Here is a 23,850-nt window from a genome sequence, read left to right as displayed (position 1 = left end):
GTCTTCCAAGGGGAGCAAGGGAGACAGAGGCGAAAGGAAGGCGAGAGGAAGACGAGAGAAAGACGAGAGAAAGACGAGAGAAAGACGAGAGAAAGACGAGAGAAAGACGAGAGAAAGACCAGAGAAAGACCAGACGATGGAGAAGCTCTCTATTCCCTGGGAAGTCAAGAGGAAGACGGAGAAGTCGGGGAAAGAAAGGAAAGAGAAGTCAGAGAGTGGGAGATCTGTGGGATATTTGTACCCTGAAATACTTATCTGATGTTTGCTACTCATCTCAGTCTGGCGATAGCAAACAAAATGAGTGACGGTGGCCTGGGGATGCCTCTGTGGTAGCAAACAATTCCCACTATACTATGGCACACCACACGGAGAGGTAAGCAACTAGCCCAGTCTACAAGGTAAACATCAAGGCTTCCACAGACTTCCATCCATGAACTCGGACGAGACACAGGCAGGAGCGAGAGACCATCTACCTACGAAGAGACACCTTTCGCAGCACCACATGCTTTGGCCATCAACATTCCACCTACACAAGTACAGAAGGGGGTTTGGGTGCCGTCACAGCATACATAAAAATTCGGCTTGGAGGATGTTGCCACCTCATTTGATCGAATGAAATATCCGCAACCTACTCGTGAGATCAAACCAGGCAGGCACCATACTTCTACGTACCGAATCCAAAGCGGATTTCAGAGTAGAACCACATGGTTTCATCTAGCTCACTTTCCTCATTGACCCTTGACATCATCGAGTACCTACTCTTTGGAGCATGAAAAGGGAGTTCACGCCGCATCAAGTATATGACAGGACGCAAGCTTGACACGCTCTCCATGGTCCCAATTTCGTTATTCTGAGCCAGTCTTTTATGTCTGGCGTAAGTGATACGAAGCGCAGCGACGATATTTGAAGTTATACCGGTGGTGTTGCATAGGTTCCTCGATTATGGGATTTGACATTCGCGCCTGCAGCAACATATGGGTCGTAGTCGAAAGTACTTGTGGGAGACTTCAAGTCGAGCATTCATCCACTAGACAATCAGGCTCGACGTGAACCCGCTGCATCTAGTTGTAGCTCAATTATCTGTTGGGTTACGCGCGCTAGTTACATGATTGCATCTAGACACTTGACCCAAGTGCACAGAGCGCCGTGTTATTTCAAGACTCGGAATGCGAGCATGAAATTTATTTTTGGATTCACCTATCGACCGCTACTACTGTCAGCGTCTGGCTGAGTTAATAGTCTTTGAACTGGGCATGCTCCATGCCAAATGAAAGTAAAAATTTGTCAATTCGGTTGGTTTTTTTTCAAGGCCAGAAGTCCGAGATCAAACACGATGTGGGCTACTTTCCCAGTAAAAGGGGTTGTCAAACTGCAATGTTCGCTTGATCCACTTTCATAAATGGTAGGTGTTCTATATAGTTCGCCAAGTAATCAGTTGACCTTGAATATCTTTTGAATTTGTTTTCTTCGAGATTTCAAAGTCTAGATGCGACTGACATTCATAGTGCATAGGTAACCGCGACCAGACTTGGAGTTTGACGATTGAGTCAAATACATTTACTCTTCAGCACCAGCAGTCTTCTTCTTCTTGTTCTTGTTCTTCTTGTTGCCGGTAGAACGGGCCAAAGGCTGCTCGAGGATCTTGAGGATCTCTTCGTCCTCGATCTTCTTATCGGACTTGTACTGCTCCAAATCGATGGTAGGGGCAGCAAGCTTGGTGAGACCATTCTTGGTGATGGCTAGATGATATTGTCAGTCATGGCCGTCTATCTGCGTGTCAACTCTGTGTGTACTTACCGACGGTAGACAGGATGCGAGAGACCGGAGCACCCTCGGCGTCACCAGCGGGCTCGTACTGGCGCAGAACGCCGTTGCGAACACACTCAACAACACCAACCTTGGCGGCCTTCTCATCCTCGAGCTGGCGCAAGCTGAAGGGGAAGGTGCCGAACTTCTTGACGACCTCGGAAAGGGTCTGGCGAGAGCTAGGACGCTTCAGGATGTAGGTGGTCGTAGTGCGGCGGTGGAGGGTGGCACGGTGGTCAAGGTTCTTGACCTTACCGGAGCCCAAGCTGAGGCCCACCTCGACACCCCAAACCTCACCAACCTCCGGAGTGCCATCACCACGGACACCATCGCCGGGGGCGAGAATGATCTTCTTGGTGCCCTCGATCTCGTTGCGGTCGAACATCCAGCTGGTGGTGTTCTCAACGAGCTTGCAGTCATAGGCCTTGGCAACCTTCTCGAGAAGGGAGGACATCTGAGCCTGAGTAGGGGCGCGCTGGGCAGTAGCCTTGGCCTTTTCCTCATCGGTACCTTGGGCGAGCAGGCCCTGGGGAACCATCAAACGGAGGAGAAGCTCGTTCGCGTAGTGGGTAGCGAGGATCAAGTCAGCCTCACGGCCAGAAACAACCTCCTTGGCAGCATCCTTCTTGGCAACGACGTGCATGTCGCAGACAATGGTACCGAATCCATCGATCTGAGCTCCCAGCTGGATCTTGACAATCTCGCCAGCCTTCAGGGTGGTCTCGGCCTCAGAGGCATCGGACACCAGAGGGGTGTAGGGAGTCACGTATGAGCTAGGAGAGACAGTGGTGGGGTGGGCAATGCCTGCAAATGTCTGCATGAGTATGGCCGACGTTCTTCATTTAAAGTGTGAGGGTGGTGGAATATTTACCCTTGGCGATCTTCTTTCCCTTGTAAACCTTGTTGATCTCCTCCTCGAGGAACGCATCACCCTTCTGGCAGATTTCGACAATCTTCTCACCCTCATTGCACAGAGCTGCGTTGCTTCGATTAGTTCGAGCGGCCGACAGGATTGGTGGTAGGAGACGTACCGGTGACAGCCTCCAGGACCTTGTGTGAGATCTGGGCAGCAGTCTTGTACTTGGTCAAGGTATCGGGGTTGTTGAGGGTGTAGTCTAGAATGGGCGAATTGGTACGGTTAGCTCTGCCAGAGCAACAATTTTTCCATGGCCGGCAGGTGCGACGGGGAGCATTCGGAGTGGATGCCCATAGAAGTTGAGAGCTTTTGCAGAGCACGTGAAGCATAGATATACATACCAACCTCGGGTGCTTGAGTGGTGTCCGCCATTTCGTCTGATGTTGAGCTCACGGCAGGAGCGATGGGAAATTCGTGCAGATGGGTTCAGCAGTTGCGGTTAACTCAATTAGCGGAGTCACCAAGAAAGAATGGATATTCACAGCAAGTCGTGTGCAGCGAACGAGAGAGCGTTTAGCGGGACGGATGGTGGGGGGGGGGGGAAAGGGTGGAGAGCCTGAAAAATGAGGCAGTCAACGTCTAGGGCTACGGCGGGCCAAGACGTCATGGCGGACGGGCCACTCAGAAAAGCTCCAGCATCCTTGCTACTTCCGTCAAGCTGGTGAAGATGGGGTAAGTCGAGGTACTCTTTATGGATGTGGTACACATTTGTATTTACAGCCCGTATAATCTATCGAGGTGATATCTCTCGTTGTCAAATTGGAACACGTCAGAAACGGCACCCTTGTTCTTGCCCTGGGACAGACGACTGGATTCGGTCTCAGTCAATCAACTGAACAACGGCAGAATCACATTTAGCTTTCTCTTCATGTGGTCTCGTGGGCACTGAAGACTTCCCCGCCTTTCAGCTGCAGCCAATGCACTCGGCATCCATCCCCTCTACTGGCATCATAGCTGTTTGATCACTTCATCTGAGAAGCATTGAAGAATATTCCGAAGTTGATTGAGATTTCTAGTGCATCAGTTGGAGGTGTCAGTATATCGTCGCGGTCACACGCCATCATGGAAACCTTGCCGCAAGTTCGTCTCCGAGTCCTCACCCATGGAGTCCGGTATGCGACCAGCTCCGCATTCAAAGTTGAAGTGCCACGGGAACAGCGGAAGCAGTCGCTGTTGAACGAGCTTCGGTATCACAAACGCCGCCCAAGCGTCGCATTGATCTGCTTGCAAGAGGTGCTTCATCAACAGCGAGTGGACATCCTCAAGGGATTAAATGAAGTTCCCTGAACTGCGGACTCAATCTAGGCTCTAATTGGGGTCGGTCGGAACGATGGACGTCAGGCCGACGAGTGTTCGCGTATTATTCTTTTACCGAAAGTCAGCCTGGCATCTCATTCATTGGGAGACTGTCTGGTTGTCGAAGACGCCATCGAAGTCTTTGAGAAGCTGGGATGCAAAGCCGACGGCGATCCAGACGCAATCACCCCAGTACTGCTATATCAGCTGGACGGTACACTCCTGTATTCAGAGGCAAAGAATAGCGAAATTTGGCTCTGTATTCCAGACGCAATAAAGATGGACGTCTTTGAGATAGCCCGTGGAGACGGTCATCAGGACTTCAAACGTACCTAGCACAAGATAAGAGGATTCGCCATCCACAAGAGATCCAAAAAGCTCCGCGAGTATATCGACTAATATCACGACTGCCGCAAAACTACAGCTCCCCGTTACAAACCATACATATCACTTCAGCCGATAGTCGCTCCATCGCTCCTCTTATCTACGTTGACTATCGACTTCGTCACTGGTCTTCTCGGACGAGAAGTAGATTCGACGAAGCGGCCATGTACACATACAAATTCTTCACGAGAGTTGGCTCAACTCCAGGGAAGAAAACCTGCACCACGAAGTAGTGGGTAGAATTCACCTTACGCGACCTCCATAAAGCCGATTCGGGTTATGCATTGGTGTGGATATCAAGGGACTGTTCATGGCGTTGGGAATCAGCCTTCTTGACCCCACCGCGTACTATCCACAAAAGAAATATCCGATCAAACGGCTGAGATTTGGCTTTGGCATTGGTCAAATATTCACCAAGATTCAAACTGGGATAAGACACCCCTGCGATAAAAGCCTCCCTCAACTACACCACACCGGATCATATACGGCATCAACCTACGTATGCCGTGGAATTTTCTCCGACAAGCCTTCGTGAGCTACCCAGCTGCCGAGCGACTAGATGCCGATGGATGTGCCAAATACCTGGCTATGATCATGAACAAATACTATAATAATCGTCATACGCCAATTTTCTTCTCGAGAGGCGACATGGTGTACTTGAAACTGGCTAGAGGTATCAAACTAGGATATGTGCTGCCTTCGCGAGCGGTCTATGTAAAGATGACACAACACTTCGTCAAATGCAAGATGCTCGAACGAGTCGGCCGCATCGCATACAAGCTTCAGCTGCCGAAAGCACTTTGAAGACTGTGATCCAGTCGTCTCTGCTCGGCATCTCGAACGTACGACTCGAGGCGAGATGTCGCCGACCTTGCCACCAACCACGCATGATCCCCGCTTCACATGATCCAGATAGAGCTGACGTAGACGCCGTGGTCAATCACAGATGGCGCGGACGATGAAGAGTCAAATGAGTCCGTGCGATAACCCTGAGTGGCCTCCCCTGGTTATTGAAACTGGTCTCTCAGTATCGGAGGCCCAATTGCGGAATGACGTGTATTGGTGGTTCTCGAATTCTGACTACAAAGTTAATATGTTGCTTCTTATTTTGATCAAGAGACAACCGGAGCTCTATGTCACCTAGCAACTCTTCAATCTTAAATCCGCGAATGCTAGAGTCACGCGTGGCCTACAAGCCGAGGTCGATCGCGGTCTGTCGTCGGATGTCACCCCCCGATTAAACGGGCTCGCCGTCAAAGCTATGACCTCACTTGGCAGCTAAAACGATCATGATCACTGCAAATAATGTCGATGAGAGCCCATTACAGCTACGGTTTGAAAGTCTCATACACCGTCCGCCCAACCCCAACATAAAGGAAGGGGACCTCATCTTTACCGCGATGGACTTTCGTTATAGCTGCGGCTCCGGATTCTCGGCTTGAATTCAAGGGGACCTGGTTGGAGATCTCTTGCATCGAATAGGACACACAACGTGGCTGGGTCGCGAAACCCACTTCAGAGGTAGAGATATGTATTCACGGCATTGTTGACGCCCTGACTGATAACGCCATCGGAGCCAGACGAGGTATACTGATCGACCTCCTTGTCGACGAGGTTGTTGACGAAATCATCAGCAGAGGTGTTGCTATAGTGGCCGATCTTTTTATTATTATTGTTGTTTGAAGAACTGTTTTGCTTGAGAAAGCCTAGTGGATATCCGGCTTGTCAGTTTCACATGAGACCTTATTGCTCTGCAGTCTCAATTTTTCCATTGTTATTAGTATGCTCACCCACCGTACGTGTAGAAATACCGTTCTCGTAATGATCACGCATCTTGATGATCAACATAAGGTTCGCAGTCTCGCCTGGAGGCGGCACAAATCACCCGGGCCAAGATGAAGGAGTAAAGGTACCGACAAAACGAGTATGTCAGCTTTATCAGGGGCGTACTTCTTGCAGGTAACTTGAATAGCCAGGAAGATTAGGAGGCCTACTTACTCTCACCGGCTCCGGCCATTTCATGAACGATTTCAGACAGGTAGGCTCCTGTCGGCGATACGGCAGTTACCACCACATGTTCTACATTACATCACTAGAGTTAACAGTATGTCTAGAGCTTTCCGCCTCAGGCAACAATGGATGGTCCGTGATGAGCATCACATGACCTCCACATGCCTCTGAGCCGGACATGGCGCATGGCCTTCGCCAGCCTGAGAGAGTAATGGCGAGTAGACTTTTATTATAGAAATGATATTCCAGTGTACAGAAGGTACTCTTGTGTGGACTGATGCTGTGGTGGCAGTGGGGAGAGGTGACTGAGGCTTTCCTTCGTCTTTGCCAGATGCGGACATACTGCAATTCCTCGTTCGCTCCTTGGAACTTCTCCCAACACCCGCGCGCTCAGCCAACATCATCCCCAAACACTCGCGCCACCTGCCGTTCTTCCGACTAGAGTCAAGTGCAGTGCTCAATCGAAAAGCAGAAAGCAGGCTTCGTGATTCTTGCTCCCATTTGTCATAACAGCATTTTTCAAATCAGCAGTGCTGGGTAGCTGGTGGGATCCGCAAGGCCACACAGCGCAATTGGCTTCCGCGAGATTGCTTCAACCGAGGTATGTTGACCGCATTCTCATTCAATGTTGATTGTTTCATCATCTCCTATTATCAATGATCATTACAGAGTCCTGGTGACGCGTCTCAGAGGCGTCGGTCACGCCGAGGACTCTCAATGTGACATGCGATCGTAGCGAGACTGCGTGATATCGTCGCGGTTGCGCGTGCCAGTAGCTCTTGCGCGACCGGCCACTGCGCAATCTATCAACTCGCTAGCCATCTCAGAATCAATGAGCTTACACATCTTTGGTGGAGTTAGGAGCCTCGGAAACATGCTGCTTTAAATGTCAATGGTCTTACCCCCTATCGTGTCGACATCTACCGTGATTGACCAGCCGGACAGGCGAGCCGTCTGCTACCCATTACCGCATTCACTCGAGATACAATCCCTGCATTACTTTTGACCATTGGACATTGAATCGATCAGGCCTCGGTCTGCTCTCTTCCGGCGCGCACAAGTGTCCCAGTGCATCAGATCCAGGACTAAGCGTCGTTTAGTCTTCGGGTACCACACCCAACCACGCCCTAGCGATCTCATTTGGAGGTCACGACGTCAGAAAATCAGAATAGCGCATCCGCAATGATGAGCGTATCGGATGCAGATAAGCTGAATGATACCAATGGTACGCAGCAACCGAATGGCACCAATGGATTAGCACAAATTCGCAGACGATCCCGGGAGGGCGCTCATGCCCAATCAAGTGAAGCATCCAGGAATCTCACGGTACGAACACGTGAAACGCCGGTGGAAAAAGTCCTTCTCGACCAATTTGTAAATCGCGAATTCCGCTACTCGGCAGCTGCCGCGAGGGATCATCCCGCCCAAGAATTGCAACAGCATAAACGGGCCGAAAGAGACTACTATCTCTCAGTGCGTCGCGAAACACACGGGAATCCTGCTGCTTTATTCGGAGTGGGCTATGAAGGGTTTGGCAATCAGCGGACCGACATCCGGAATCAGCCCTCACAGGTCCTTTACCCGGCTCAAAGGCGTCGGCCAGGCAATCGCAAAGCGCGGGAATTACGTGTCTCAAGACGAGATCTAAAGATTCAAAGCGAACAGATCGAGGATCTGGTGCCGATCAGGCTAGATATCGACTGGGAAAAGGTCAAAATTCGAGACACATTCACGTGGAATCTTCACGATCGTGTGGTGTCGCCCGATCTTTTTGCAGAAAAACTGGTGGAAGATCTAGGACTCTCCTTGGAGACCTCCGGTCCACTACTGCGCATGATCTCGCAAAGTATCCAAGAGCAAATCATGGACTACTACCCACAGATTTATATGCAAGACGCACCTCTGGATCCTCAGCTGCCATACACAGCTTATCGCAATGATGAAATGCGCATCTTGATCAAGCTCAATATCACGATTGGTCAACACACCCTGATCGATCAATTCGAATGGGATATCAACGATCCTCAGAATTCACCAGAGGAATTCGCATTGCGGCTGACAGACGATCTATCGCTTTCTGGGGAATTTACCACAGCCATCGCCCATTCCATTCGCGAGCAGTCCCAATTATTCACCAAATCCTTGTACATCGTTAATCATCCCTTCGATGGTCGCCCCATTGAGGACCCTGATCTCAATACATCCTTCCTTCCCACCCCAGTCTCCTCCGCATTCCGCCCCTTCCAAGCAGCCAAGGAGCACACGCCATACCTCTACGAGCTCAACGAGACCGATCTTGAGCGTACCGAAATCTCCATCTCGCGCGAGCAGCGTCGCCAAAAACGATCTATCAATAGACGAGGAGGCCCCGCGCTCCCAGACCTCAAAGACCGCCAGCGTACTATTCGCTCGCTCATTGTCTCCTCTGTCATTCCCAATTCTGCCCGGACCTTCGAAGAGAGCAATGTCATAAAACGTTCTGGTACCAGTCGACGCCGCGGGATTGCAGGCACTCGTGGTGAAGAAGAGTCCGATGACTTTGAGAGTGATGATTCCGATGAAGATTCCCCGGCTATTGGACCCCATCTCTCCCAGGGCACTGCCCGTACAAGAGGCATGAGGGGCGCTGCTACAGCTGCACACGCGGCCTTACGTGCCAGCTTGGGACACTCTGCCACGCCGGAGCCGATTTCGCAGGAGCCTTCCAGAGTGTCTCGACGCCAACAATTACGAGAAGAGAGTCTCGAAGAACCAGAAAAGCTTGTCGTGAAGTTCAAGATTTCGCGAGACAAGCTCACTGATCTTCGCAAAGGCAAGCGCATCTTTGATGCTTCCACGCAAGCTGCGACTATGGCTCCTCCCTCAGAGAAACAAAAACAACACCATCCCCCGCGACCACAACAGACAGGAGCCGTTGACGCGCCGAATCCGCCCCAGCAGGGTGTTCCTGGAGTAAGTCAAGTTCCATCTCGAAAGCAGCAAAGCTCTTGAACAGTTGTCTGACTTGAACCTCGTCATCAGCCTCCTCCGCCTCCCTGGCTTCAGGCAGGGCTGGGCAAGCTGAAGCAAACACATCCCAATGATTCATTCGAAGGAGTGATGCGTTATTCAGCGGTAGATACTGAGACACTGGCCCCCGTCTCAAATCCGTCCAATCTGCAGCCAGGCCAGAAGATCAAGTATCAGTACCTGCCCCGTATTCGCTGTCACGACTGCCCTGGAAAGCTGTACACGCCAGGGCCAGGCATGACAGTGGACAACTTCGAGGTTCACCTCCGCAATCGTCAACACAAAGAGCGAGTCGAGGAGCGCATCAAAAAGATTGCCAGCAAGCCGCCGGGCTTATCTGATGTTGCAGACAGCGCCCACGCAAGCCCAACACCTGGCGGAATTAGCTCCGCCGGCACCAGTCCTGCGCTGGCTACCACCGCAGTTCCAGGTGCTTCTCCATCTTAGACAGCCAGGCCACAGTGGTATATCCAGCACCGTCTCCTTCCCGGCTTGAGGTGAGGCCGTGTGGCCTGTGTTGTACCAGAACTTGCTTTGATTGGGTGTGTTAGGGTGTGTTTCCGCGCATCCGTGTTGTCGTGGATTCGAGCTCGCTTGTTTCAGTCTTTGTTCAGATACAACCGCATTTTGCAGTCGTCAAGATTCTTCCGTAGATTCTTTCGTGCTTCTTTTGCGCTCGGCGTACCCCGTCAATCCTGGCGATCATTCCAGTATTATCTCACGAGACTCACCAATCTCTTCATCTGCTTCGCAGTTTTGGTGGTCCCATCTTGGAATATGTACATCATTACCTAGTCGACTGTCTCATTATACACCCGTAATTGGAATGTGAAAGGCCTCTCCGCGAAGTAGCTTCACTGCATATGGCTCCCCGCGCCAGCATCATCGACCCCTTGAATGGAGAGATCGTGTACCTTGATTATGTGGACGCACCTGGGTAGCTACGGCTTTCAATGAGATGAATTGATCGGTTGCGCCATTGAGCGTTTCCTAACTGCCTACGTAGACAGGTAGGGCTGTGACCAGGACAAGGGTCCTTGTGGACTGAGATCTCAGGTTATTCAGGAGCTGTGGGACCAGTTGAGGAACGAAAGAATTCAAGGCTGATGTGCATTTGGAAGTACTTTCTGTACTCCGTGACGTCCGTAGACTGTAGCCTGTAAGTTACTCGGGACTACCATCGCTCAAGAAAAAATAGGTATTGATCATTTGAAAAACTCATAGCAATATGCATACAATTGATACTTGGAAAATCGCTAACGCCGGAAGAAAAAGCAAAGGAGGCAGATCGGGTATTGCATCTCGAATTCTCGTCGGCTGGAAGAATAAAAAAGACAAAAGATTCACACAAGTGCAAGTGTAGTGTAGTGTAGCTAACAAATGCAGAGTGGTATGCGGTTGCAACTGGTGGACGTGAGAAGGGTAGAAAAAAAAGCCCAAAGACAAACACCCGGCTCCAGGCAAGAATTGAGAAGGAGAAAAGAAAATCAGAAGACGCTGAATGTGAAGGCCGGGTCAGAGGCAAAAGGTCTTTGCTCAATCACCCACGACGAGAAGACCGACGAGTCGGCAAAGCGGCTGTAGTCGACTGCTTGACACGAGGACTGGGCTTGGGGCCTGAAGCAGTAGACTTTGGTCTTCCCCGGCCACGCTTGGGTGGCACAGGAGGCGAATTTTCTTTCTCGCTCAAGTCCTCGCCGAGATCTTGCATTTTCTCATCAGGAGCCGAAGCCTCGCCGTCTTCGCCGGCCTCGTCGTCATCCCCGGTGTGGTCGTCTTCTTCCTCATCATTGGCCGCTTGAGCCTGTTGCCACGTCTGCATCTCTTCGTCGTCTTCGTCGCTATCCTGATCAGCATAACTAACGCTTTGCTTGACCACACCCCGGCTACTTCGCCGACGGTGCGACGAGGACTGGGGTTTGTCCTCTTCAGGACCAGCGTCCGAGGGCCACTCGTCGTCCTCACCACGCTTGCGACGAGCTGGCTTTGACGGAACCCCAACAGACGAGGTTGACTTTCGGCCTGCCCGCGTGCCTTTCTCCTTGCGGGCCTTCTTGGATGCAGACGGGGTACCATTCCCATCGACTGGCTCAGTCTTCCGCTTCTTGGCGGAGCCACTATGCGCACCGTGAGAAGTGTTCCTCGGCTTCATGGCAACACGAACGACACGGTCAAGCAGCTCGTCGATCTCGTCAGGAAGGAAGTTCTTGTCTGCAACGTCTTGAGCTTCGCGGTGGCTACTCATTGACACGAAAAGAGAGCTAGGAACACCCATCTTGCCGGGGTATGTTTGAAGCAGATTCGTTGCTCCGCCGCTTGCTCCTCCAAACTTGTGCTGCTGCGAGTAGATGTCGGCGAATCGGCGAATAGTCGCCTGCGCAAGGTCAGATAGGGTGTGCAGACGGGTGGAGATCTCGTCTGATTTGGTGATGCCATCACGGAATTGCTTGACGCGTTGAGCTACGTGGAAGATCAAGGAGAGATTCTGTTCGTTGGCCACCGCTGCTAGGTAATAGACGATGTACTGTGCGAAATCACTCAAATCGCCTAGTCGGGTTGACTCGTCAAGGTCGTCGGAAGGATAGTCAGGGTGATAGGCCAGCAAGGACAAGAGACGGGAGAAGACTAGCTCCATGACCATGGTCTGTTCGTTCTTTTTTCCACTCGCTTGCGCCTGTTGGGCGAAGAATGAAGCACGAGAGCGAAGCCAGATAAGCGTGGAATCCTTGAGTGTCCTGCTCGGCTCAAATGCTAACAGGCAAGGAATAATGTACCATCGATGGCTAAGGTGGTTCCTTTGCACCAATTTTTTCTTCAAATAGTTGATGAATGCGCTGCGAACTGGTAGAAGTCGATCTTGCGCCACAAGAGCCACAGAATTGAAGTTTATAGGGGTTAGAAGCTGGTCACACAGCGTTCCAGAGGCGCATAGTTTGATGAGGGACTTTGCCGCAGTAAGGCGAAGACGGGATTTCTGAGCCGCGGGGGTGTCTTTTTCTTTGACAATTCACCCTCACCACTGACTAGTTTGTTCAACGTGTCAAATACTGGCTCAGCGTGGGCACGGAAATCGTCGTCATCATCTGATCCATCCTTGGCGCGAAGGCGGTTCACAATAATTCTGAGTGCCCAGTCTTTGGCCTCAGTCTCCTCATCTACAGTTTCAGACCAGGTGTAACCGGATTCCTGCTCAGGGGCACGATTGGTCAAGAGTACTTGATTGATCGCGATCGAGATTATGGCATCGCTCTCCCCATCGGCCTCTCTCGGAGCGAGGAGGTTCAATTGTGATAGTGCAGCAAGACGAGTCAGGAAATGCTCAGATCCGTATGACCACTTCTTGACACATTTGGAGACGAGTTCTTTTGTGTACATCATTTTGCGATCAGCGGTGGCCATGAGGATCGACACAGCATGTTTGGCGGCAGCAGGGGAGCTGCTGTATAAGGCGTAGTTCACCAGAGCCTGGTAGAACTTGCGCTCCTTGGGAAGCTTATCGGGCAGCTTCTTCGCAAATCCCGCACATGCCTTGAGAATCTCCTTTGTGCTCGGATCGCCGGAGGAATTAGCATTCGGAGCTTGCGCCTCGAGGTCTTTACACATTTCTTGGACTTGCGCCTCTAGCACCTCCGGATTATGGGAGGAAATTTGCTTGAGCATCTCCTGTGCGGCATTGGCCAAGCCTTTCTCGTCAGTTCGCGATAGTGTCATGATCGCGGGAATGTGACTGCGGTTGAAGACAAGAGATGCAGAGCGATAAAGCAAAGTTGTCATAGTCTCGAGAAGAGGTGAGTTGCTGGCGCTCTGCGCACGTCTTTGAAACTCTCGGATGGCCTTGATCACAGTGCGGTGGTCACTGACTACTGCCATAGCGAACCTTATCAGCTGGTAGCTACGACGATCATGGCCTTTGGCGAATTTCCAGAGATCGGCAGAGGCACGCGAAGCGTCTGGAAAGGTCTTGGATAATGAATCAATGACCCGTGAGAGCTGAGCCTTCGCTTGGCTCTCATTCTTGTCGGTGACACCACCCTAGAAGACAGCTTTGTCAGTATTTTGGAAGTCTAGTCACGCGAAAGACCCAAGGGCTTGTAGTTCGAGTGCACTTACATTGTACTTCTCGCAGGCTTCCAAGTACATGGTCATGGCCGATCTCATTGACAATTGACGAGCAATCATGACGAAGAAGACTCTGCGCGCCTTTTCATCCAAGCCACGTAGTAAAGTCAATATCCGGCGAACGCGAATTTTGTCAACGTCGGTTTCTTGCTCGGACTCGGTGGTCTGGGAATCCTTCTGCTTCTGCGACTGGTTTGATGCGGACCGAGAGAGTTTGGACTTTACAGGGGGTAGTTTAGAGGTAAAAGAATTTCAAACAAAACTCGATCAATCAAGATATGAATCTCCAGATCGTTAGTGTAGAAGGCATCAAAAATTCTCGTCGGCGCGTCCTCCAAGAGCGAGACCACTGGCTCGGTGTTTTGTTCGATCTCGCCGGCGGCCACGGCCCACATACGAGCGAGAATCTTCATTGCGCGCTCGCGAACTTGAGGTTTGCGATCTTTCACGCGTTCTGCAAGAATGGCAAGAACAGAGCCGTCCGACGAACATCCGCCCTTGGTTCCTAATTTGTGGACGACGTCTGAAAGTCCAAAATGACCGACAGTGTCTACCGCCGCGAGACGGACCTTCTCATCTGCGTCACGAAGCATGGCTGCTAGATTGCTCACAAGGGACTGTTCCTCCTGTTCACTGAGGCCAGACCCTCCCGCTGAAGTCAACAGGATTCGACCGACCACGGTTGCCCATGCAGCACGTACAGACGGATTCTTGTCGAGTCTGCGGCTCAAGAAGGCGCTGTACGCTGAGCTGTGTACTTGTGAGAAGGGCTTGGGAGAGATTGGCGTAAGAAGGACATTGGTTTGGGTCACCCTTTGCGACAACTCTTGCAGAGTCACCGGTGGATACGCCGCAGGATCCATCGCAGGGGGTGGAGGAGGTCCCGCGACCCCGACGCCCGCAGCAAGGTCACCAATTGTTTGGGTCGCAAGCAATCGCAAAGCCACAGATTCCGCGGATAGTTCAGCCTCGACCTGAGGAATGACGTTTTGTAAAACTTCCGGACAGGCCCGCCATAGTTCCCGAATCAAGCGGTGTGCTTTGCTCAATTCCTTGATGTCTTCTCCCTCATCATCCGAGTCGTCGAGGTTTGGCTTGCGGGAAGCGTTCTTGTTCCCATTCGTGTGGTTTTTCGGGGCGGAGGCATCGATGATGACATTGTTGAAGTACTGGCTGATGTGACTTGTCATCCGCTCGGGGCAAGCTTGACAGATCGCTTTGGCCATGTTGTAGGCTGGGGGATAGTCCTTCAACAGGAGGGTATCCTGCTTGGCATCGAAAGCTGCTTCAGCCCGCTTGCCCTTTTTCGGATTATCCAAGACTCGAGGGTCGACTCGTAAAAATTGAGCGACGATCGTATCCACCACCTCTGCTGCCAGAACTGGAGTCTCATCAATGACTGTCACAAGAAGCCTCGTCATGTCAAATTCGACACCCTTGGCAACTTCTTCACCGGTGGAGGCCTTGGAAGATCCGGAGACAATATCGAAGCAGGTGGTAAAGAGAGGAACAATAAGCGAGTCCGGGTGGTCGAGATCAGTCATCAGAACAATACTCTTCACCTCGGCAAGCGAGCCGAGAACGTAGATGTGTTGCGCATTATAGGCATTCGATGGATCGGCCAGCGCGGGGATAATGGAGGAAACCACGCAGGTGAAAACGTCCTATTCGAAGCAAAAATTGAGTAAGCATATTTCATTCTCCTGCACAAGACCTTGGCCAAGAGTCTTTGACTGTGACCGAGTCTGTCCAAGCAATTGGCGCGCACCTTGAGCTGATTCCGTGTAAAGGGAGCATCCGGCGCGCAAAGTCGCAACACATCAACAATACAACAAGTGGCCCAAGCTCGAACACCTCGATCTTTGTGCGCGAGTAGATGGCTATCGGCTAGCTCCTGTGAGACCTTGGTCAAAGAGTCTTTGTCAATCTCTTCCTGTTCGAGTTTCCGAAGTTCCTGCGCGAGAGTCTGTAGACGTTCCAACAGATCCGCGATTGGAATCGCGGAGCGACCGGCGCGCCATGAGAGTGGCTGGTTAAAGGACAGGCTGCGAAGACCCGAATCGTCGTCTACCTCATCAGGAGGACCTTGGCGTGTGCGCGAAGGCATGATGACGGCAAAACACAGCTCACATGGGACAGCCGAGGGAGCTGGCGAAGTTGACGCGGAGCAAGAAGGACGGCGAGCGAGTGGGAGGAGGTTGACCGCCCGTGCCGACGCGTCGCACGGTGTTCTGACGGTGGGACAACCAGCAGTGGGTGGATAACCGTGAATGACGTTCGAGCTACGAACGCGTGCTGGATTTGATCTTGATGAGTTATGGCTTGCCGTATCTCAGCTATTGAAATTTGCACTTGGAGAGCTTCATATGTGTTGAAGCACGAAGATGTCTTTTTTGCAGGGTCAAGGAAAGAAGCACTGACCAACTGTGGGTTAGTACGACGCCCGTGATTGATGTGGTGTTGCTTTGTACTGCGATACGAGATCTGATGTTCATACCTATATAGACAAGCAAAATCCTTACCGCTGATGTCAGTTTGTTGTTCTCTTCTTTTTTTTTCATTCTAAGTTTCTGTCAAATTTGATGCAATGGAACTTCTCAGAGTCGTATTTCCTTCTCGAAGTATCTGCCCGGGGATTAGGTACACAGTAGGAGGACTTCCGCCGGCTTTGCAACACCCACATATATAGTGCTGTTACAGAGACCCACTTGGACTATATGAGGTTGTGCTGACATCCTGAATTTGAGCTATATAAGTATATAGGAGCTTCTTTTGAAGCTTTTTCCAAAGAGCAGTTGGTGTAATATCTGGCGGTGACGGGACCTTTCCATAGAAGAGGACCTGATGACGTCAAAGCCCTGTCGTTGAATGATTGTGAAATGTATAGAAGACTGCCTCCAGAGACCACGTTAGGTCCTCCTTCCTAGCCTGAGTGGACGTTCTTTATTGCAAATTAGAGTGGAACGAGAAGTTGCTTCTCATCTAAGTGCTTAGAATTTTATTCCTGTGCTCTGATTAGCTAGCCGTGGCAGAATTAACCGCCCCCAAAGTTACATCACGTGGAGTCACATGATATCTCCCAGATGTTTGCTTCTCACGTGATCTTTCTTAACCACCATATATATTACGTGGTCCTTCTGTATCGATTCACGTAACGTAATCCTCGTGCCTCGGCCCTCGACTCCCGGGTACCCTAGGCCCCTATCTCTCGGCCCCTTAGGTATCGTCTTATATATAATACCCTCCGGTCGTAAGATACCTCAGCTTGAGGCGAGCTTGTCCTACCAAGGCTGATTGAGTGGCTGGTTCTGTTGTCTTTGATTACATACATCATAGAGCGGATATCCACTCTAGAAATCGAGGAAATTTTCGACCGCGGACGCCGAGGGCGAGTGTCGATCATCAGAAAGTGATGTCGGGAGTTTGGAGACCGATAGTGCCGACGGCCCACTCGGTCTGTCGGGGCTGGGCCAAGGCCGAGCCTATGTCAATTCCGAGAACCACTTCTTGAGTCATGTGGTTGCATAAGATAAGCTAGTTAGCTACCTTAAGTCTTACTCCAGTCTCCCAGTCTGATTCGCACAGCAAAGGTCTCCTGTAGCCCACAGGTTAGGTTCGGTTTGATTTATCACGTCTGTACACTTTGTGCATAGCAGATTAGGTGTTTGTGTGCGTACTCATCTGCATATCGAAGATGATCACGTCAGAATTGAAGGACTAGCAGCAAAGTCCAGTATGACTGAAGAAAAATTCGTGGAGACAGTGATGTACATTACTCATGCGTACAGGTTCTAGTCCGCCTAGCTGACTTGTTGAGGGTACAAGCCTGTACAGCTCTGGTACCCTCCTTGTGTCCCTCAGCCTACCCAAATACGTGCCACCAAGCGATCTCGGCAAAGTCCTCCCGCGGCAGTGGGAGGTACCGTGACCTGCCGGGTCCACTCTTGGCCGGTCCCGTCCAGTTAAGCTCATGCGTGACCTGTGCTGCGGGGACAAGCAAGCTGACCGGTGATTGGTCCCTGGTCCATGTGGCTCGGAGATTCGGCACATGGCGCAAAAAGACGCTTTCTAAGCCATCTGGGACTCTGGTCGGCACTGGCTTTTCTTGCTACGAACGTGTTAGGTCAGATCGCGCCTTCGGGGTTAGACTTTAGACGGATTCAAACAGACAGAGTCTGCAGTCTGCAGTCTGCAGTCTGCACGCCTGATGGCGTGGTTACCAGGCGGGGTGGAGATAGTCCAGTGGGTGTTGAGATGGTCCAACTAAATGCTGTTAGCTTGTTCCAGTTTGCAGGGCCTGAGGTCTCCTGGACCTGTTCGAGTGCCCACTTGACGGACCTGAAAATTTGTCATTTGTCGGACCCTCGGACCTAATTACACAAAGATGCTATATCTCCGACCTGCGGTCGTGTGGATGGGGATAATGGTATAGGAGTTAAGGCGAGTTGATCCACTATGGAAATTGTTCGAAGACCCACGCGTTTGGCGATGAGATGGGCTCTGTCTCTTCTTTCCAAATTCTATATGATGCCTTCAATCCCCACCGCTCGAATCATCCTGTTTTCCATTCAACGATACAATACTGTCATCTCGCAGTGACACAGCCAACGGTGTGCCATTGAGCCTAGTTTAAACCCTGGGTGGCTCTGTATCTGCCTGAGAGTCTACCATCTGAACCAGACGCCTCGTGCAAATTAAATCATTATCAACTACAACACACCTTCTTCTTGTCAAAGACGACACCGTCGCCTGACTCAGCAGGACCAATGTCAGCCAGTCAGTCATTTGATTCCACAGCCACCACAACGCGGCGCAGCATGGAGCATCGCCAGTCAACAGACCAGCCCTGCGTGGCCGACGTGGAAACGAAAGAGTATATACACGACGTCCCTCGGGAGACCGACAATGAGAGAGATACCGACGTGGAGAGTGCTCGGATTCAGTCATCCTCATTGGAAAAGCCCACCGAAAAGGATCCCAATCTGGTGGAATGGGATGGACCAGATGATCCAGAGAATCCTCAAAACTTCTCTCGAGGCCGCAAGTGGCTCATCACCGTGACCATGTCGTCCATGACCATGTGGATCACCTTTGCCAGCAGTGTTTTTTCTACAGCGACCCTGGTCACAGCCAAGGAGTTCAACGTCTCAACGGAGGTGATGACCTTGGCCACAAGTTTGACCGTCTTTGGATTTGCTCTGGGTCCTCTGTTCTGGGCCCCCGTGAGTGAACTCTACGGACGTCGCTTGCCGCTGTTCGCTGGATACGCCGTCTTCGCCATCTTTCAGATCCCCGTTGCGGTGGCTCAGAACGCTCAGACAATCCTGGTCAGTCGATTCCTGCTGGGCGTCTTTGGTTGCTCGCCGCTCGCGGTGGTCGGTGGCGCTATGGCCGATCTCTGGGACCCCATCGACCGAGCTGTCGCGATTGCCATGTTCAGCTCTGCCACGTTCCTCGGTCCCGTTCTCGGTCCCATCATCGGCGGCTTCCTGACAGACTCGTACCTTGGCTGGCGATGGACCGCCTGGATCACGCTGATCACATCCTCCTCCTTCGGCCTCCTCGCCTTGATCATCGTCCCCGAGACCTACGCGCCCAAGCTCCTGCAACAACGAGCGGCTCGTCTGCGCCGCGAGACCAAGAATTGGGCCTTGCATTCCTTCCTGGACGAACACGAGCCCAGTCTCGCCGAAATCGGCCGCAAGTACCTCCTCCGTCCCCTTCAGATGCTCGCCCTGGAGCCCATCCTCATTTGCATGACCATCTACTTGGCCCTGGTCTACGGCATCCTCTATCTCTTCTTCGAAGCCTACCCCATCTCCTTCAACGTCGTGCGCGGCTGGCACAGTCTCGGCGTTGCCGCACTCCCCTTCATCGGCATCATGATCGGCGTCCTCTGCGGTGCCGCCCTCATCATCTACACCACCAAGACTCGTTTCGCCCGCAAACTCGCCAAACACGGCAAAGTCGTGCCCGAAGAGCGTCTCGTCCCCATGATGATTGCCTCCGTCCTGCTCCCCATCGGCCTCTTCTGGTTCGGCTGGACCTCCGACCCCAGCGTCCCCTGGGGCGCCCAGGTCGTCGCCGGTATCCCCATCGGCCTCGGTATCCTGGTCATTTTCATGCAGGGCCTCAACTATATCATTGACGTGTACATGATGTTCGCCAACTCGGCTATCGCAGCCAACACCCTCATTCGGTCCGCACTCGGTGGGGCCTTCCCGCTGTTCGCAACGCAGATGTATACCAACCTCGGCGTGGACTGGGCCTCAAGTGTCCTGGGCTTCATTACCATTGCCATGATCCCCATCCCGATCTTGTTTTTCTTCTACGGTGCCCGTATTCGTGCCATGAGTCGCTTCACTCCCAAGTTCTAGATGTTCGAAGGGGACATTTTTTCCTCATATTTTGCGCATTGTGACATCTCGGGCTTGATGCATCGTCATTGTCAATATCCCGAGAATTTCTTGACGGCCCACTCACTCGAGTCCACTTCTTACATTCTTGCATTTCGCGATTTTGATTTTGTCTCGTTCTGTCCATATTCTGATATCCTCACCATCCTGCATCTTGGTGGTGGCGTCTTGTTTTGACTTCATGATTCCATATACATAGATCGATAGCGCTCACGAGAACACGCATAATTCTAATAGACTTTTCAACCCAGAAACCAGCTTCAAATCATGATAGCTTAGTATGTGACAGTGTTGATGTGGGGAGATTTTGATCATAGTGTGGGGGTTGGTTTGGGTCCCCTACGTATAAATGAATATGGAATCACAGATATCTCGTCAAACGCTTATATTGCCTTTGCATCCTTCAATCGGAATCAGTGTAACCAATTATTCATATCACATTCGCAGCCTACAAGCAGGGATCACTCTTTTTGGAAAAAGTGCATGAAGGCTTGAATTGCCTCTGGTACATTATTGCACCATACATCTGGCTTGGGCAAAAAAGCTCGTCCGTGGAAGCAAAGCATAATTCTTCGCGATAGCAGCAAGTCTCTCTCAGCGCAAGGCCGCTCATACAAGCACGTTCTAGCTACGAGAAATATTTCAAGGTTTTTTTAAAAAAAAGAAGGAACCAATTTGCAAAATGCTAACTTTCTGAATAGCCCAGCGTGGAGTAAAGATGAGGAAAATAGATTATGTCGTCAACTGGACCGCAGAATATCAGAGATCCGTTCAGTCATAAAGGCTGTCATCGTTACCAGCTTCGCCAAAGGTGTCGTTGTTCTGCACCTCACCAGCAGATGGGAAACGGAAGAAACTGCTACCGCCAGAGTTCTTCAAGCTCTGAGCAAATGCCTCGTAGCGTCGGATCTCAACGTCACTGACTGAACGACGGGCAGTCTTCATGGCCTCCTCGAAGTGGGCACGCGTCAACTCGGGGACGGGGTCCTCCTCCTCAACCTCACCCTCTCCCATGGTCACGTCCTCACCAGCGGCCTCACGAGCACGGGTGCGCTCGATATCGAGAGAGATAGCCTCCTTGATAGCCAGCTTGACGGCACGCTGAGTGACGAAGCCAAGATCGGCACCGGAGAAGCCATGAGTTTTGCTGGCAATGAAAGCCATATCGACATCGGGAGCGACAGGAGTTTTCCGCAGCTGAGCCTTGAGAATAGACTCACGAGAAGCCTGATCGGGCAGTGGCACGTAGACGAGGGTATCGAGACGACCGGGACGGACCAAGGCAGCATCAAGCTGCTCGGGACGGTTGGTGGCACCGATGACGAAGACGTTCTTCTTGGAGGTCATACCGTCCATCTCTGTATTGAATTTGGTTAACAAATGACTCGAAGGACTAGATCAAGCGAGTCGAAAATGAGAATGGAAAAGAACTTACCAGTCAGAAGCTGGTTGACAACACGGTCAGAGGCACCACCAGCATCGCCCTGAGAGCCACCACGGGACTTGGCAATAGAGTCCAACTCGTCGAGGAAGACAACACAGGGAGCAGCAGCACGAGCCTTATCGAAGATATCGCGGATGTTGCTCTCGGACTCACCGAACCACATGCTCAGGAGTTCAGGACCCTTGACAGAGATGAAATTGGCAGCGCACTCGTTGGCAACGGCCTTGGCCAACAAGGTCTTACCAGTACCAGGAGGACCGTAGAAGAGAACACCACGAGACGGTGAAAGACCAAACTTCTGGAACTTCTCGGGGTGGTCGACGGGGTACTGCACGGACTCGATGAGCTCGCGCTTGACCTCCTCGAGGCCACCAATGTCGTCCCAACGGACGTTAGGCACCTCGACAACCGCAACCTCGCGGAGAGCAGAGGGGTTGGAGACACCGAGGGCATAGCGGAAGTTCTCCATGGTGACACCCAGGGAATCAAGGACCTCGGCATCGATGGTGTCCTCGTCGAGATCAATGAGGTCCATCTTCTCACGAATCTGCTGCATGGCAGCCTCTGAGCACAGGGAGGCCAAATCGGAACCGACGTAACCGTGGGTCTCGGCAGCGATAGTCTCCAAGTCAACATCATCGCCCAACTTCATGTTCTTTGTGTGAATCTGCATGATCTCGAGACGACCGGTAGGGTCGGGAATACCGATGTCAACCTCACGGTCGAAACGGCCGAAACGGCGGAGAGCAGGATCGATGGAGTTGGGACGGTTGGTCGCGGCCATGACAACAACGTTGGAGCGAGCCTTCATACCGTCCATGAGAGTCAGGAGCTGGGAGACGACACGGCGCTCGACTTCACCGTTGGTCTTGTCACGCTTAGGGGCGATAGAATCGATTTCATCAATGAAGATGATGGCGGGGGAGTTCTTCTCCGCCTCCTCAAACGCCTTACGAAGGTTGGACTCGGACTCACCGGCCATCTTCGACATAATCTCAGGACCGTTGATCAGGAAGAAGAAAGCACCGGTCTCGTTGGCCACCGCACGGGCCATGAGAGTCTTACCAGTACCGGGAGGGCCGTACATCAAGATACCACGGGGAGGCTTGATACCGATGGACTTGAAAAGTTGTGGGTGACGAAGAGGCAGCTCGACCAACTCGCGGATCTGAGCCATCTGCTTTCTGCAGCCACCAATATCATCATAGCCCACCTCGTTCAAGTTACCCTCCTCATCCTCTCGTTGGATGGGTTCGCCCTCGCAGTGAATGACCGTATCTTGAGCGACAATGCCGTACTCTGGGGGATCGACTTCAACGACCTTGAATTCTACCTGTCGCATACCTCCACGAACGGTAAATGTGTCACCGATGCGGAGAGGTCGGTAGGCCTCGCGGAAGTATGGGGCAAGGTAAACATCGAAGAGGGAGCCAGTCAGACCCTCGATGGTATCGGCGATGGGGAGAACCGCGATGCGCTTAGCCTAGAGTGCCAAAGGAAAAAAGGTTAGTCTCTAACAATTGCAGTCAAGCCAAGCCCACCGTGGGACTGGTATTGCTCGCAGACAAGACAAGACGTACATATTTGATATCGGGGCAAGGGTGAACTGTGATGATATCACCATGCTTCACTCGCAGGTTGTGTCGAACGACACGGTTGATGCGAGCACTTCCATCATCAAGGTCATCATCGGCCAGAACAATCAGCACGGTGTCCTTGCGCTTCTTGCCCTTAACCAGAACTGTGTCACCGCGGAACAACTGGAGAGTTTCCATGGTGTTGTTGGAGAGAGCAATCACGGAGTTATCATCGTTGACGGCGTCGGTCACACTAACAGGTATGTTGTGAGCTTCTCATCTGTAATGGTGCTGGTCCGACGTGTGAATTGGAGAATTCTTACATGAGTGAGTTGGGCTTCTTCTTCTTCTTGAGAATAGCAGTAGAAGTGTCGAGCTCCTGTTAAAGCTAGTTAGAGGGTTGCTGCCTGCAACTGATGTATTACAGTCAAGTCGAGCTAGAACGTACATCCTTCTTCTCGGCGCCAGAGGCGTCCCTATGTAAAGATCAGAGTCAGCAAAAGTCCATTCACGGACATCAGGTAAGAACCGTACTGAAGGTTGACCCTTTTCTTCTCGTGAGTGTGATCGGGCTCTGCAGACATGATGAAGAATCTGAGGTTGTGACGTGGATGAAGATCGAGCTTGGCAAAGAGCAGAGGAGATGGTGTCCTCAACTGACGAAATCAACTCGGATGGAACAGCGATAGCGTGGGTATGGAGAAGGTTAGATAGGGGAGATGAAGAAGGAAAGATCCGGCAGATCAATGAGGGGATCTGACGGTTAACGAGATACGGGAGGTGAGGTGTTGAGCTTCCTAGGTCCCCAGCGAGATGGGACAGTGCCAGAGTGACGATATGTGATGACATAAGCTCCATCAATTATGTCAGCAA

General features: G+C 51.7%; 7 protein-coding genes across 7 annotated transcripts; 3 read left to right on the top strand and 4 right to left on the bottom strand.

Annotated features, from left to right (window-relative positions):
- Window positions 1-1,557: 1,557 nt before the first annotated feature.
- N7539_003551 (curved DNA-binding protein (42 kDa protein)) lies at window positions 1,558-3,094 on the bottom strand (the record flags this gene model as incomplete). Its single annotated transcript, XM_056933153.1, has 5 exons — window positions 1,558-1,739; window positions 1,798-2,610; window positions 2,678-2,782; window positions 2,838-2,921; window positions 3,064-3,094. The coding sequence occupies 5 exons, from the start codon at window positions 3,092-3,094 to the stop codon at window positions 1,558-1,560; spliced, it is 1,215 nt and encodes a 404-aa protein (XP_056790694.1).
- Window positions 3,095-3,784: 690 nt separating this feature from the next.
- Window positions 3,785-4,009, top strand: N7539_003550 (endonuclease/exonuclease/phosphatase family protein; the record flags this gene model as incomplete). Its single annotated transcript, XM_056933152.1, has 1 exon — window positions 3,785-4,009. One exon carries the CDS (start codon window positions 3,785-3,787, stop codon window positions 4,007-4,009), a length of 225 nt encoding a protein of 74 aa, XP_056790693.1.
- Window positions 4,010-5,917: 1,908 nt separating this feature from the next.
- N7539_003549 (uncharacterized protein) lies at window positions 5,918-6,235 on the bottom strand (the record flags this gene model as incomplete). Its single annotated transcript, XM_056933151.1, has 2 exons — window positions 5,918-6,061; window positions 6,197-6,235. The coding sequence occupies 2 exons, from the start codon at window positions 6,233-6,235 to the stop codon at window positions 5,918-5,920; spliced, it is 183 nt and encodes a 60-aa protein (XP_056790692.1).
- A 1,359-nt stretch (window positions 6,236-7,594) lies between these two features.
- N7539_003548 (SWI/SNF chromatin-remodeling complex subunit SNF5) lies at window positions 7,595-9,868 on the top strand (the record flags this gene model as incomplete). The annotated part of the gene is made up of 2 exons (XM_056933150.1): window positions 7,595-9,364; window positions 9,434-9,868. The coding sequence occupies 2 exons, from the start codon at window positions 7,595-7,597 to the stop codon at window positions 9,866-9,868; spliced, it is 2,205 nt and encodes a 734-aa protein (XP_056790691.1).
- Window positions 9,869-10,961: 1,093 nt separating this feature from the next.
- Window positions 10,962-15,647, bottom strand: N7539_003547 (sister chromatid cohesion factor PDS5; the record flags this gene model as incomplete). Its single annotated transcript, XM_056933149.1, has 5 exons — window positions 10,962-12,395; window positions 12,446-13,453; window positions 13,532-13,759; window positions 13,804-15,204; window positions 15,309-15,647. The coding sequence occupies 5 exons, from the start codon at window positions 15,645-15,647 to the stop codon at window positions 10,962-10,964; spliced, it is 4,410 nt and encodes a 1,469-aa protein (XP_056790690.1).
- A 2,659-nt stretch (window positions 15,648-18,306) lies between these two features.
- On the top strand, window positions 18,307-19,917 carry N7539_003546 (MFS transporter; the record flags this gene model as incomplete). Its single annotated transcript, XM_056933148.1, has 1 exon — window positions 18,307-19,917. The coding sequence occupies one exon, from the start codon at window positions 18,307-18,309 to the stop codon at window positions 19,915-19,917; it is 1,611 nt and encodes a 536-aa protein (XP_056790689.1).
- Window positions 19,918-20,727: 810 nt separating this feature from the next.
- cdc48 (AAA family ATPase CDC48) lies at window positions 20,728-23,561 on the bottom strand (the record flags this gene model as incomplete). Its single annotated transcript, XM_056933147.1, has 6 exons — window positions 20,728-21,314; window positions 21,392-22,883; window positions 22,981-23,230; window positions 23,301-23,356; window positions 23,426-23,453; window positions 23,512-23,561. 6 exons carry the CDS (start codon window positions 23,559-23,561, stop codon window positions 20,728-20,730), a joined length of 2,463 nt encoding a protein of 820 aa, XP_056790688.1.
- Between the last annotated feature and the right edge of the window lie 289 nt (window positions 23,562-23,850).

This window comes from Penicillium diatomitis, assembly GCF_028827545.1.
Source record: "Penicillium diatomitis strain IBT 30728 chromosome Unknown utg000004l_segment0_segment0, whole genome shotgun sequence".
Taxonomy (NCBI): Eukaryota; Fungi; Ascomycota; class Eurotiomycetes; order Eurotiales; family Aspergillaceae; genus Penicillium; species Penicillium diatomitis.
Note: the sequence above shows the minus strand (reverse complement) of the source record. Positions and strands in the feature narration are given on the sequence as shown.